This window comes from Physeter macrocephalus, chromosome 8, assembly GCF_002837175.3.
Source record: "Physeter macrocephalus isolate SW-GA chromosome 8, ASM283717v5, whole genome shotgun sequence".
In the NCBI taxonomy this organism is placed as follows: Eukaryota; Metazoa; Chordata; class Mammalia; order Artiodactyla; family Physeteridae; genus Physeter; species Physeter macrocephalus.
Window position 1 is genome coordinate 47,326,460 of NC_041221.1, and position 12,844 is coordinate 47,339,303.

General features: G+C 36.1%; 1 protein-coding gene across 2 annotated transcripts in view; it reads left to right on the forward strand.

The window, feature by feature from the left end:
- The window catches only part of WDR70 (WD repeat domain 70), a 318,682-nt gene that overhangs the window by 262,404 nt on the left and 43,434 nt on the right, over positions 1-12,844 (forward strand). For both annotated transcript variants that reach the window (XM_028492854.2, XM_024119956.3), the window contains exons 11-13: positions 926-1,025; positions 3,767-3,851; positions 5,330-5,468. In XM_028492854.2, the coding sequence (XP_028348655.1) occupies positions 926-1,025; positions 3,767-3,851; positions 5,330-5,468 (324 nt within the window). The remainder of the gene's footprint in view (positions 1-925; positions 1,026-3,766; positions 3,852-5,329; positions 5,469-12,844) is intronic.

Here is a 12,844-nt window from a genome sequence, read left to right on the forward strand (position 1 = left end):
CATCACTAGTATTGTCCCTGGCCATTCACTGCGTAATTATCCAGCCTGGTGGATCTGGGATAATTGATTCCCTAGTACTTTGGCCTGTTCTGGTTACTGAATCGTAACTGGGTGGCAAGATTAGTGTAGTAGAGTTACTTTTATAAGTCATTAACTGTTCAGAAGTGACATTGCAAGTAAAAAGACTAATAACATACATCCGTAGAGAGGGGGTATAGGGTGGTGTTTAAGGGTAGGCTTTTTCGTTCAAACTCCTAGCTCCACCACTTACTAGCTCTGTGATTTTGGACAAGGTACTTAAGTCTCTGTGCTTAGTTTCCTAATCTGTAAAATGAAAATAATCTTCTAGAGTGAACGTGAGCACCATAGACAAGTTAGTAAAAGACTGTAGTGCCTAGGGTATGGTAAGCATTGTGTAACGGCTAGCTGTCGTCATCATCATCAACATTATCCTACAGGCACACTAAAGATAGTTCAAGACTTACAACCGTGTGCACAGTGTCTGGCATACACTAGGAATACAGTGATATTTTTGAGTTAATAATATGTTCATTTGTAATTTTTATTTATATGTATTCTTTCAGATAACTGTAGGAAATGGTTCCCAAAACATTATAAGTATAATGAGAAGAACTAAATGCGGTGCTAATCTTGTGTTGCTCAGAGCTTGCTAAGGCAGTCTGAAAAATATCTCCTACTAGAACTTAACCTTGTCTCTTCTTTTCGCTTATTAAAGCAAATGGATGTTTTTTAAAGCCCTTTGAAATTTTTTCCAAAATAAAAAAAACTATCATCAGGTGAAGTTAATATTTTTCGTGTAGCTATATATCATTTTTTGGATGATAAAGTAAAATATTCTTGCCACAAAAATGTTCTCATCTGAACTCAGATGAGATGTTAACACTTTGCTTGTCTTTGCAAACAGGTTCATCCTAAATTCCACTATAAACAAGCTCATGACCCGGGTACAGATACTTCTTGCGTGACTTTTTCCTATGATGGTAATGTCCTTGCCTCTCGTGGAGGTAGGTTAGAAGCTTTCTTTTTGATATGTTTCTATATATAAAGTGATTGTATGTAACTCTAACAAATGTCACACTAATATCCTAGTGCTTAGTAAAGCTAGCTGTGCTTTTGTTAATACACCTTTGCCAGTCTAGTTTCTTCATTAAAATGCATTTCCAACTTGGCAACATTATTTTATTAGAATTTTCAAGTAAAATTTAGAAAATATGTACTTTTTTGCCTAAGTTTTCATTTTAGCTCCAAATTCCATCAGCGTTTGGAGCCTGCAAGGATGACCATTGCCTCTACCTTATGGACTTTTGTAGATGATATTCTATATTCTTTCTATATCATTTTATAGTTCTGGGTCTGGTATTTCAAACTCTTCTATTTGCTGACCATTGATTTTTTTTTCAGTTCAAATACTAATTCAGTTAAGTAAAAAAAAATTTGTATACCTGGGTGTTATTTTTTTAATAGCTATGTAATTCTATGTGGTCATATTGTAAGTTTACCTATTCACACTCATGTGGTTGAATAGAGATTGTTTCTAACTTTTTGCTAAATCTTTCTCACGTGAATAAGTAGTATGCTGATAGAAGGAAATAATAAAATAGTGAGGGCAGCTTATGCACAAAGCATTAGGGGGAAGTATGGGGCGTTACTGAGGATCTTCCAGTAGGCCCATTTGTGGGGAGAGAAAAGAATCAAGGTAAGTCGGTTGGAGCCATGTTACAGATAGCCTTAAATATCACATAAAGGATTTAGTCTTCATTCCACAGGCCAAATTAATCTAGCAACACTGAGTTTAGTCATTCATTCATTCACTCACTTTACTGTATATTGAGCAACTGATCTGAGCTAAGCATTATGCTAGGTGCTTGGCATAAACTGTGGACATCATAGCAGGGTTCCTTTCCTGAAAGAATTTACAGCCTGATGTAGAGGGTATGGAAGTGAGGGGAACATAGAGTTGGCACAGTTCTCCCCTCAGTTTAACTGGTACATGCCCGTTTACCCTTGGGAACTCTATCCAGATTCTCCTTCTTCCAAGGAAGCCTTCTATTGATATATTATACCCAAACTACCCTCACTTACATAATTTTTAAAAAATCAAAGCACATGCACATGTGCATATGTGCTATTTATGGTACGCCTGGCAAAGATGGATATGTATAAAACATATAAAATATATGTTTTGGTTAATCAATTCTAACCTGTTCTTTGAGTCCTAAGATGACTCTTAATTAAGACTATGTACTAAACTCTGTACTTACATCAGTGATTCTTACCCCAAGAATGTATCTGAATCTCCTGGGAAGGTTTTCAAAATGATAAATCCTCCACTAGGAAATTCTCACATTCACTCTCGCACCTCTAGGGTGGTATACCCCAATCTCCGAGGTAGAGTGGGGAAAGAAGAGGGGAATAACAGAGGAGTGTACTTTGAAAATTCTTCCTGGAGGATTCTGAAATAGCCCAGCCCCACCCAGTTGATTACTACTGCCTTAGAAGTATAGGATTAACTCCATTTCAGTCAAAGCCATTTTAGTGATAATTTTTACCTTCCCCTTCCATCCTGTACTAGCTGTTGGGTAACATGTCGTCAACAGAACATGTATACTGTATTCCACCCGTTCTCCTTCCTGGATGTATAGAATATACCAGATGGAAGTCTTTCTGTTCAGCAGAGTCCCCAGAGTGTTGTAAGGTGCTCCTGCTACCTCCAGAACCTTCCAGGTTAACTAAACTGTTTAATACAGATTAATGTTTTCTTATTGTTTGAGGATTGTGGGGATGTGTAACCTCTTTTTAAAGACTAAAAGCAAAAAGGTGAGTCTTACAAAGTTCTTCCAGTATAAGCAGGTCTCCAGTCCAGCCAGTTGTGGATTAGTGCACCTGCCAAAAGTTGGGTTTCAGAGTCAGGGTTGCTGGGGAGAGAATGGGGATTTTTATTGAACTCTCCACTCACCTCACTTGCATCTGGTACTGATTCCTTATTGGACCCAGGGGTTGAGGCAGGTCTCAGCTGCGGACACAGGGGAAAAAGAACAGCAAAGATATTACTTATATGAGTTTTGGCTTTCATTATGAACAGGAATTAGTTAGTAGCCCTATAGAAATACTTCAAAAGTGATTCTTTAAAGAATATTAATTAGACTTTAAATGGCTTGGAAAAGCTATACTCCCCAGCAAGGTGAAGAGTGATAGCCACGGATAGAGTTACCCTGGAGGGAAAGGAATCACATTGGCTCACTCTCATTAATGTTAATGGATAGTTTCACCCACACACTAGTGGGAAAAAGAATCTGTTGTGAACTGAACTATTTTCAGTCCTGGTGGTTGCTAAATTAATATCTTCTTAAGAAGTCAAGTTATGTTCAAATATACCACAGGGAAACTACCATCTGCTCTAAAGTCACTCTTTAGAGAAGATTCTCCAGGGTTCCTTCTAGCCTGCAGATGCTACATCAATCTGGAAAGTAATTTCTAGGAAGCTAGTTCATTATCATGTATCTTTCTACTGTTCTCACAACTACTGCTCTCAAGCTCCCTAGTTAAAAAGTAAAATGTGTTATGTGCATCCCCTTCCCTCCTGCCTCCTTCCTTTCTCTCTCTCTCCCTCCCTCCCCCACCTCCCTCTCTCCCTTCCTTTTCTTATACTTATACACTAAGTTTTGCAAACTCTAAACTTGGGGCTGGTTCTTTTTTGCAAAATTTACTTTCTGCCTTTTTTTTTCCTTTCTCATTCCTCTATCAGGTGATGATACATTAAAATTATGGGACATCCGACAGTTTAATAAGCCACTTTTTTCAGCCTCGGGTCTTCCCACCATGTTCCCAATGTAAGTAGCATATTTTTAATATTCGATAAGCACAAGAGAATGGAAAAGTAATTTTTTCATCTTCATGTTAATTTATAGTATGTGTCTTAGATTTTCTAGAAAAGGGACTTGAAGAGTGATTGAAATAGGTTTTTTGAAAGATGAATTTTTATTTTTCCTTTCATTTTGTACATTCTTCAGAATGTAAAATTTTATTTTTGAAGTTGAAATGATGGCTGTTCATGTATTTGTGTGTGTGAATATATATATTGTATGCACACATAGGTCTTGGGGTAGTAAAAACATTTTAAAGGGTTGAATTGTTCTTTTAATAGTGTATAAATGACAGAGTAGGCCTGTCTTTTATTTGTTTTCTTTTAAAATTTGAATCCTCATACCATTAAAGCAATTCTTCATAGTTACTGAATATTATATGTCATTTTCTCAATTTTTTCTTATCATCATTTCAATCAATAATTCGGTAACCGTCACTTATTCAAACTGTCTTGCTCTGGGTAGCTGAACACTGTTATCTGCATTCTACTAAGTTGATAACTGAAGCTTTAAAGATTTTTCTGCAAACAGCTGAGGTTGGGATTTGATCTCTAAGTCCTACAATTGGTGCCTAAGCAAAAATTTCTATTTTGGTAGAAATAAAATTTCTCATCTGTATTAAATAATGACCAACTAGGAGAGTGTGAAGGTAATGGAAGCAGCAAATGGAGGAAGCTGTATAATATCAGAGCACTAACGCTGACACAGTCTTTTGCCCATGGCATTTATCTGTTAAAACAAACAGATGGATAAACAAACATGAATTTATAGCCGATACGAATTTTTTAAGCCTTATGCCTGCTTCAAGTAATGCTAACTAGATAGCGTCTTTGGCTCATGTCTTAGATTATTCACAGTCAGGTGGCCAGACCTCTCATCACAAGAGCTGTTGAATCACAGCCATCAATTAGGTTCCAGCGGTACAAGCTGCTCCTCATTTCATGGTGCTTGACTTGACAAAACTCAAATTGTTTGGGAGGTAGTGCTGATAAAAATAGTTCCCAAACCGATCAAAATAATCACTACTTAGACATTAGTCATATACTGTCTATTTGTGTATAGACAGGGTCAATGTCTATACTGAGCTTTTCCCACACGTTATATTTACACTGAAAGATATTATAATGTATAGAAATTAGAGCACAGATTCTGGAGTCAGGCTGTCTAAGTTCGAATCCCAGCTGTACCACTTACTTTTGTGATCTTGGACAAGGTTTATTTAACTTCTTCCTGCCTCAGTTTCCTAATCAGTAAAATGGGGATAATAGTATCTACTTCATAGGATTATTGTGAGTATTAAGTGAATTAATATAAGTGCCTGACTTACTGTAAACCCTATGTAAGAGTTGTCTCTTATTACAGTGAGGTTGTTTATATTTTAACTCATTATCACTGCACTCTTGTGGCATCATAAGCCTATACTTATAAACTCTTTTTGTCTGTAGGACTGACTGCTGTTTCAGTCCAGACGATAAACTCATAGTCACCGGTACGTCTGTTCAAAGGGGATGTGGCAGCGGCAAACTTGTTTTCTTTGAGCGCAGGACTTTCCAAAGGGTGTATGAAATAGACATCACAGATGCGGTATGTGTGTTCTTTCCTCCCAGCCTTGAGAATGAAGTGAAGTTTGCCTCTTAGCCGTTTTTGGTTTTGGTTTTGGTTTTGAAATAGAACGTAAGTCCTTGCCCTTAGAGTACAGTGGTAGCTGCTTTTTTTCTCCAACACAGGAATTATTAGTACATTGCATACTGGCTTATCTACACTTTTCCCTCCCCAACCCAATATTTCCTATAGGCCCACACTTTAGTCAGAATTTCAGCTGGGCCTGGGATGTTTACCCGCTCTGCCAACCAATTTGAGGAGAGAAGAAGCTGATCTTCATGTAGCATACAGAAAGGAGCTTCCCACAATGTGCATGTTTGTAAGGATTCAGGGATTATGGACAGAAGTGAAACGTTATGCCCTCAGAATGTGTTGAAGTGTATCATTGTTTGAAAACTTTGACAGAATTCTCCTTGTTAGAGTTGTCATTAAGGTAAGAGCTTCCACTGAGGTTAACATCTATGTAGTTATTAGAAGTTTAAAACATTTCAGAATTAACTTCCACATCCGAAAAACCCCCCTTTAGTTTTCTTTACATATTTATGTAAGCGCTAAAACACCAGCATGTGTGCATTTATTCAATCATTCATTCATGTCTAGAGACTGGAGCCGTATGTAATACAATAATAGTGAAGATTCCCAGAGGAAAATCTGAGTTCCTTTAAAGTCTTTGAGGGGCTTCCCTGGTGGCGCAGTGGTTGGGAGTCCACCTGCTGATGCAGGGGACACGGGTTCGTGCCCCGGTCTGGGAGGATCCCACATGCCGCAGAGCGGCTGGACCATTGAGCCATGGCTGCTGAGCCTGCACGTCCGGAGCCTGTGCTCCGCAACGGGAGAGGCCACAACAGTGAGAGGCCCGCTTACCGCCAAAAAAAAAAAAAAAAAAAAAAGTCTTTGAAAGTATGTATTATTATTTAGATGGTAAGGCAAATCATTGTTATTTTTTGAGTATGAAACAGGCCAATTAATGTCTGTGCAAATTTTCTTTGGCTCATAGTCAAATCCTTTAGTAATATCCTATATCTTAAACAGTGCTCTTATGTAGGTTTCTCCGGTTGTTTCAGCTCTACATAAACAGTTGAGACATATTATGTACTTAAATGATTCAGACAATTGAACAACTGTTTTTAAATCACCAGCAAAAAGCTCCTGTCTCTAATGTTTTAATATTACTGTGGAGTCTTAAGTTGTAGGCACTAAATTTGAAACCATGGTGTAGAGACAATGAACTAACAATGAGACTAATTCTAGATGAGTACTTTAAGTTTTATATATTCTAATCTCATGACATAATTTGAAATGTGCCAACACTAATAATACTTTATTTTGGGTGCATCCAGGAGCCAACTAAAACACTAGAATCAAAGAAAAACACTCTTGACTCTATCAACTTTAATCTCAAAAAATAAAATTATTATAATTGGTTGTTCCAGAAGTAAACTGGTTTTGTTTTGTTTTGTTTTGTTTTTTTAATGCCTCTCAACGACTATACATCTCAGTATTACTCATGGGGTTGTGTTTTTAAATTATAATTTAAATTGAAATGTAATTAAGGGATATAGAAGTATGACTGTACTTTTAAAGGCATGTGGATGTCATAAGTGTACAGAACACACTGTTTGTTGTGTTGCTCTGAATTGCTTTTCTAACTAGATGTTTTTCTCCATGGCACTTACCACCATCTCATCTATTATATATTTGTTTGTTTTTGTCTGTCTGCTTCCACCAGGATGTACGCCCATGAGGGCAGAAACTTTGTCTGTTTTGTTCACTGCAATATCCCCAATGCTCAGAACAGTGCCTGGCACATAGAAGGTGCTTGTTTATTGAATGAGTGAATGGTATACTTGGGAAGTGCAAGTAATGCATACTGTAGAGCACAGATGTGTCTTTGGAGAGTGAGGCAGGAGAGAAGTATCTAGAGATGGGAGGGTAAACTGACTTTGTATACCATAATAAAGTGACTTTATCTTATGGTTTTTTGTTTTTTTTTGTTTTTTTGTTTTTTTTAAAGCAAAGGAATGACATATTCAGATCCAGGTCTTAGACGTTGATTTTTATTGAAGGGTGAAGGTTAGATTTACAAGACGTAGTATTTATTTGTATATATATAATTTAGGAGACTGGGTCAGTGTTCCCTGCAATTAAAAGAAGACAAAAAAAGATAGCAGGTTTTAGAAGAAAGACAGCAAGTCTGTTGTCGGTACGTTGAACTTGAAGTACCTTTAGGACCTCTGGGTGGAGATGTTCAGTGGGCAGATGGGTAGATAACTTTGGTGCTTAGAAGAAAGAAGACACAGTTTTGGGAGGAGTATTTATAGTTCATAGTTGAAATGTTGGTTGCTGATTAGTTTGATCATGGAAAGGGCATGAAGGATAGAGAAGGTGAGCCCTAGGAAACCAGAGCATTTAAGGGATGAGCAAGTGAAGAGATACAAAGAAAAGAGTGAGGTCATTAAGGAAACAGAATTTATCATATATTGAATTATCTTACAAAAGTCAGAAAACTGATTTTGAGACCCATTTTAATAGATGGATGAAGAGAGAACTTCAAATAGGGACAAAACCACACACCTTAAAGTGGCCTTTTAAATCATTGATTTAGGATTTGTTTGTCTTTTTTTGGTTGTTAACATCAGACAGCATTGTTTTCTGTTTATATTGTAGAACGGTATGCTAAAGGGACGTTAAACTGCCCTTTTGATCCCTATTTTCTCAAGTTTTAAGTCTTCTTGGAATGTAGAAAAATAAATTTCATTCTTTGGGATGGATAAAGAGGGTGGACACTTTGCTAGAAGGGCCAAAAAACACCTCTTTTATTTAATTGTATTTTTGTCATTAAAAGCCAGGATTGTCATTTCTTTTGGAAACACCACACTCTGCTATAAGGTACTTACTGTACTGAGTTTTAATTTAGCTAAAAGGCAGCATCTCATATTCTTAATATCAACATTTAGTTGTTTGCTTGTTGGACTAGGCACAGTCAGTGGTGCTGTTAGGTCTATCCTAAAGCCATTTACTTCAGTAAAGTATGAATGACTGCATTTTCCCACACCCTTTTCTAAAACTAAATAAATCCCTAGATAGTTATATTCTGGAATGCCAAGCTCAATATAGATAGGGAGCCAAACATTGTTTTCAGTTAGAGAATGTTAACAATCTATACAATTAATTTCCTAATAACTAAAAACTGTCCTACAATCTTCACAATAAATAGCTTTTTAAAATATAACAATTATATTTTCCATATTTAGTTTTGAAACAAACTTTAAAAATGGTTTTAATTACACTCTCTGCATTGTCATATGCTCTGAAAATTTTTCTTTCTCTATTCAGTTTAGAGACTCTCAGCACTCTTCGCTAGGAGATGACAAATGTTTAACATTTACTATTTTTAGTGTGTGATGTTTGTACACATTTTACAATTCTGCTGAAATTATTTTTAGATGTTTCCTTTTCCTAGTCCAATTTTGTTTCCTCAAGTTTAAAAAAAATGCATATCCTCATTTATCATCTACTTTGTTGTAATTTGAATAATGTGCTTAGCCTCTTTTCTAAGATAAATTCCAGAATATAATTTGATCTTGAATTTAAAAGCTCACCTTAGTCTTTGTGTAGATGGGACCCTAGAATATTTATATATTGTGTAAAAAGCTTCCATTACTCTATTTTATGTGAAAAAGCATAGGAGAGAAGGAATGGACTAAATCTAATTTGGAGATGACCTATCATTTTTTTAAAAGGTAATTATGTTTAGAAGAAACATAGAAATTTTTAAGTCTTTTCAAAGTTCCAGTTATTTCAGGAAATGCTGTGAAATAACATATAAAACTATTATTAGCTTAGTGATTTTTCATCAAACTATACTTTGTTGCAAAATGATTAATAGAATTTCCTTTTTTACTAATATAAATCAGGGGACATAGTTTATACAATTGTACTAGTATCTTACCATTTATACTCTTTAACCCAAGCATAGTGAAATGAAGTTGTTTTGACCTGGTATTAAGATGGTGGCCTCTTCACCTCAGTTGCTTTGGGCAGTAATTTAAGAGAGAGCAGACATTCCCTTGTGTAGAGAGAAGAAAAAGGTGGAAAGGAAAACAGCCAGAAATTTCACACTTGGTCCCAACTTCTCTTCTAATTTGTTTGCTTGTTTACGTAGTTTGGTGAGGGATCTCTGTTTCTGTAAACACTGAATGAACAAAGTGAAGAGAAGAAAGAGAAAAACTAAACCTTTATTTTTTTTAAAACATAGCTATAGCATTTAGCACGGCTACTGAACGGAAGGGAAGGGAAATTTGCTTCGGCATTTTCAACTAGACTACCGTAGGCATTTCAAAGTTGATTGAGAATCCTGGTGCCCATATAAGAAAGATAATAGTAAAGGTCTTTTAAGGAAGAAAATAACTCATTTGTGATAATCTAAAGAATATTTGATTATCTTTAGGAATGTTTTTTAACCATTGAAGAGAATAGATAGCAAAGAACAAGGATTATCTTAGAGTTTTGTTTCTTTCTACCACTACTTGTTCTCTGCAATATCCCTTTCCGGTGGGAGATGAAATCTGGATTATGCACACTTACTTACTTACTTACTGCCTACCTACCTACAGGCTGTATCTCTGCCCCTTATTATCATGGGTATTGGTTGAAAAATACATAATTATTGTTAAAATTATGTTAATAAAGTAATAGTTTATATATTTACCAAAAGGTGGGGAAAGTTTCTTATTTCAGACCTACTTATCTGATTTCAGAGATAGCCTACTGCATATATTGAGGAGAAGGTGAGGTCCATATTGTGTAAAAAAAAGAGATTTCTTTAAAATAACAAAAATTTCCATAAAAATACCAACTGTCTTTCCTTCTTTATATAGTTAGGTGAAGTTCTGAAGAGAACTTGAGTTCACATTATTTTTCTAAACATCATATCTTATCACATTACCCATAGACTATACTGAGATATGACCTTTAAATTAATGAATTTTGATGTCCAAGAAAATTGCTATATGTGTCAATATATAAAATGACATATAACATATAAAATGAAAGGATTAGCACTTCCATTTCACATAAAAAGTTTTTGTGTTCTTATTAAGAGAGAATATTGATATTTTAAATCCAAAGAGATTGAATAAGTAGAAATGGATATAATGGGGCCATGAAATAATAGACCCTTCATGAATCTAGCTATGTATCTTAATTAATAAGTGTAAGGGACATGCTGACTCTTCAGACTACAATCACCCCATGTTATTTGTACATGTGAATGAGAGCAGAAAGGTCATTCAAATTAATGGGTATTCCAAGGAGTCCTCAGAATTGGCTTTGGAATGTGTCTTTGTTCTTATATTTGAATGCAGAAAACGACTAATATGGGAATTTACTTCAAACTTAATGAATTAATGAAGCTGTGCCTGTGAAAGCTTGTCTCTGAAGGAGCTGAAGAACTCAACTGTTCTTCCATTTGGTACTGGGAATAGTCTAATGATCTGTCTTACTGATATAAAGTCCCAGCTCAGTCCGAATCACACGTCTTTTAAGCGTTTTTTTAGAAATAAAGGAGTCAAGCGGTGTCTTTGCCCAGTCAGGATCGCATAAGGAATAGTAGTACACAGAGAGAACTTGAGCTATATGCAGTGCAAATGCCAACTGAAAATAAGCTTGAAAGAAAGACTATATTTGGCATTTATCTGCTTTCTAAAATATAGTGAAACCTTTCTAATGTGAAGTGCAAGGGGATGGAAAAAAATGGGCTTTGAGTTAACTAGCTTTCCATTATCTGACTTTTATTAAAGAGCAATCAGGCAGCTTGATTGGCTAGGGAATAGCAGTTGCTTTGAATTATGTATTATTTTGAATAAAGCAATATCAGCTCAATGAAATTCACTTTCTTGGGAGGATTAAACACTGTAGATTCTAGATGGGTTCTGATTAGTATGTTTGTATTTAGTAAAATATGTCTGTTTTCCCACTGCCAAATGATAAGACAGTATACTCAGTATAGGTTTATCGAGCATTTGCTCATCGGCAACTAAAAGGGTGTGTGAGCACTGCGTGTTTCCTGGTCTTCTGAGATATATGAATATTTGATAGGGAACCTGGGAGTAAATAGATGATGATGGAGTTTTGGTGTCAATTTGCCAACACAGCAGTTAAAAGGTTCTTTTTCTAGCACTACCTTTTCCCAGGGTCCTGAGCCTGGTTATTAGGACAATGTTTTACTGTCAAGAAGCACAACGGTCAGTGCTACTTTCTGTAAGAATATTTTCTTTTTTTTTTTTAAATTAGTTTTTATTGGAGTATAGTTGCTTTACAATGTTGTGTTAGCTTCTCCTGCACAGCAAAATGAATCAGCCATAAATATACATATATCCCCTCCATTTTGGACACTACAGTGCATTAAGTAGACTTCCCTGTGCGATACGGTATGTTCCCGTCAGTTGTCTAGTTTTATACATAGTATCAATGGTGTATATGTGTCAATCCCTATCTCCCAATTCCTCCCACCCCACCCCTTTCCCCCTTGGTGTCCATACATTTGTTCTCTACGTCTGTGTCTCTGTGTCTGCTTGGCAGTTAAGGTCATCTATACTGTTTCTCTGGATTCCACATATATGCGTTAATATATGATATTTGTTTTTGTGACTTACTTCACTCTGTATGACACTCTCTAGGTCCATCCATGTCTCTACAAATGACCCAGTTTCGTTCCTTTTTGTGGCTGAGTAATATTCTGTGGTTTGTATGTGCCACATCCATATCCATTGTTTTTTTTTTTTTCATATCCATTCTTTATCCATTCCTTTGTTGATGGACATTTAGGTGTTCTTTAAGTAGCGAAGAAAAGAGATGCCATTGGGCTATGATGGAAAAAAATATTGCATTTTTACCACTTTTTTGATTTGACTTACTAAATCCTTTCGTCAGATTCAGTGACTGGAACTCAGCTGGAGTCCCCTGCTAAGTTAGCCTCACAGTGTCCAGGATGGGGCTAGTGTCCATAAGATGTGATTAAATTACTTTTCATTGCACCTAAAGGTATCATGCTATGGATGTTCCAGGACAGTAGTTCTCAGGATTTAAAGAGTGCAGTTGAGTGTTCATCTGTAGGCACGTGAGAATAGAGAGGAAAGAAACCACCAATTTCATGATGGTTTAACTGTTAATATGTACCTTATCAAGTCTTAAAATGTTTTACGTAGGGAAAATGAAAGGAGCAAGCTTAGTGCTGATTATTTTTTATTATTATTATTATTTATTTATTTTTTTTTTTTGCGGTACGCGGGTCTCTCACTGTCGTGGCCTCTCCCGTTGTGGAGCACAGGCTCCGGACGCGCAGGCTCAGCGGCCAT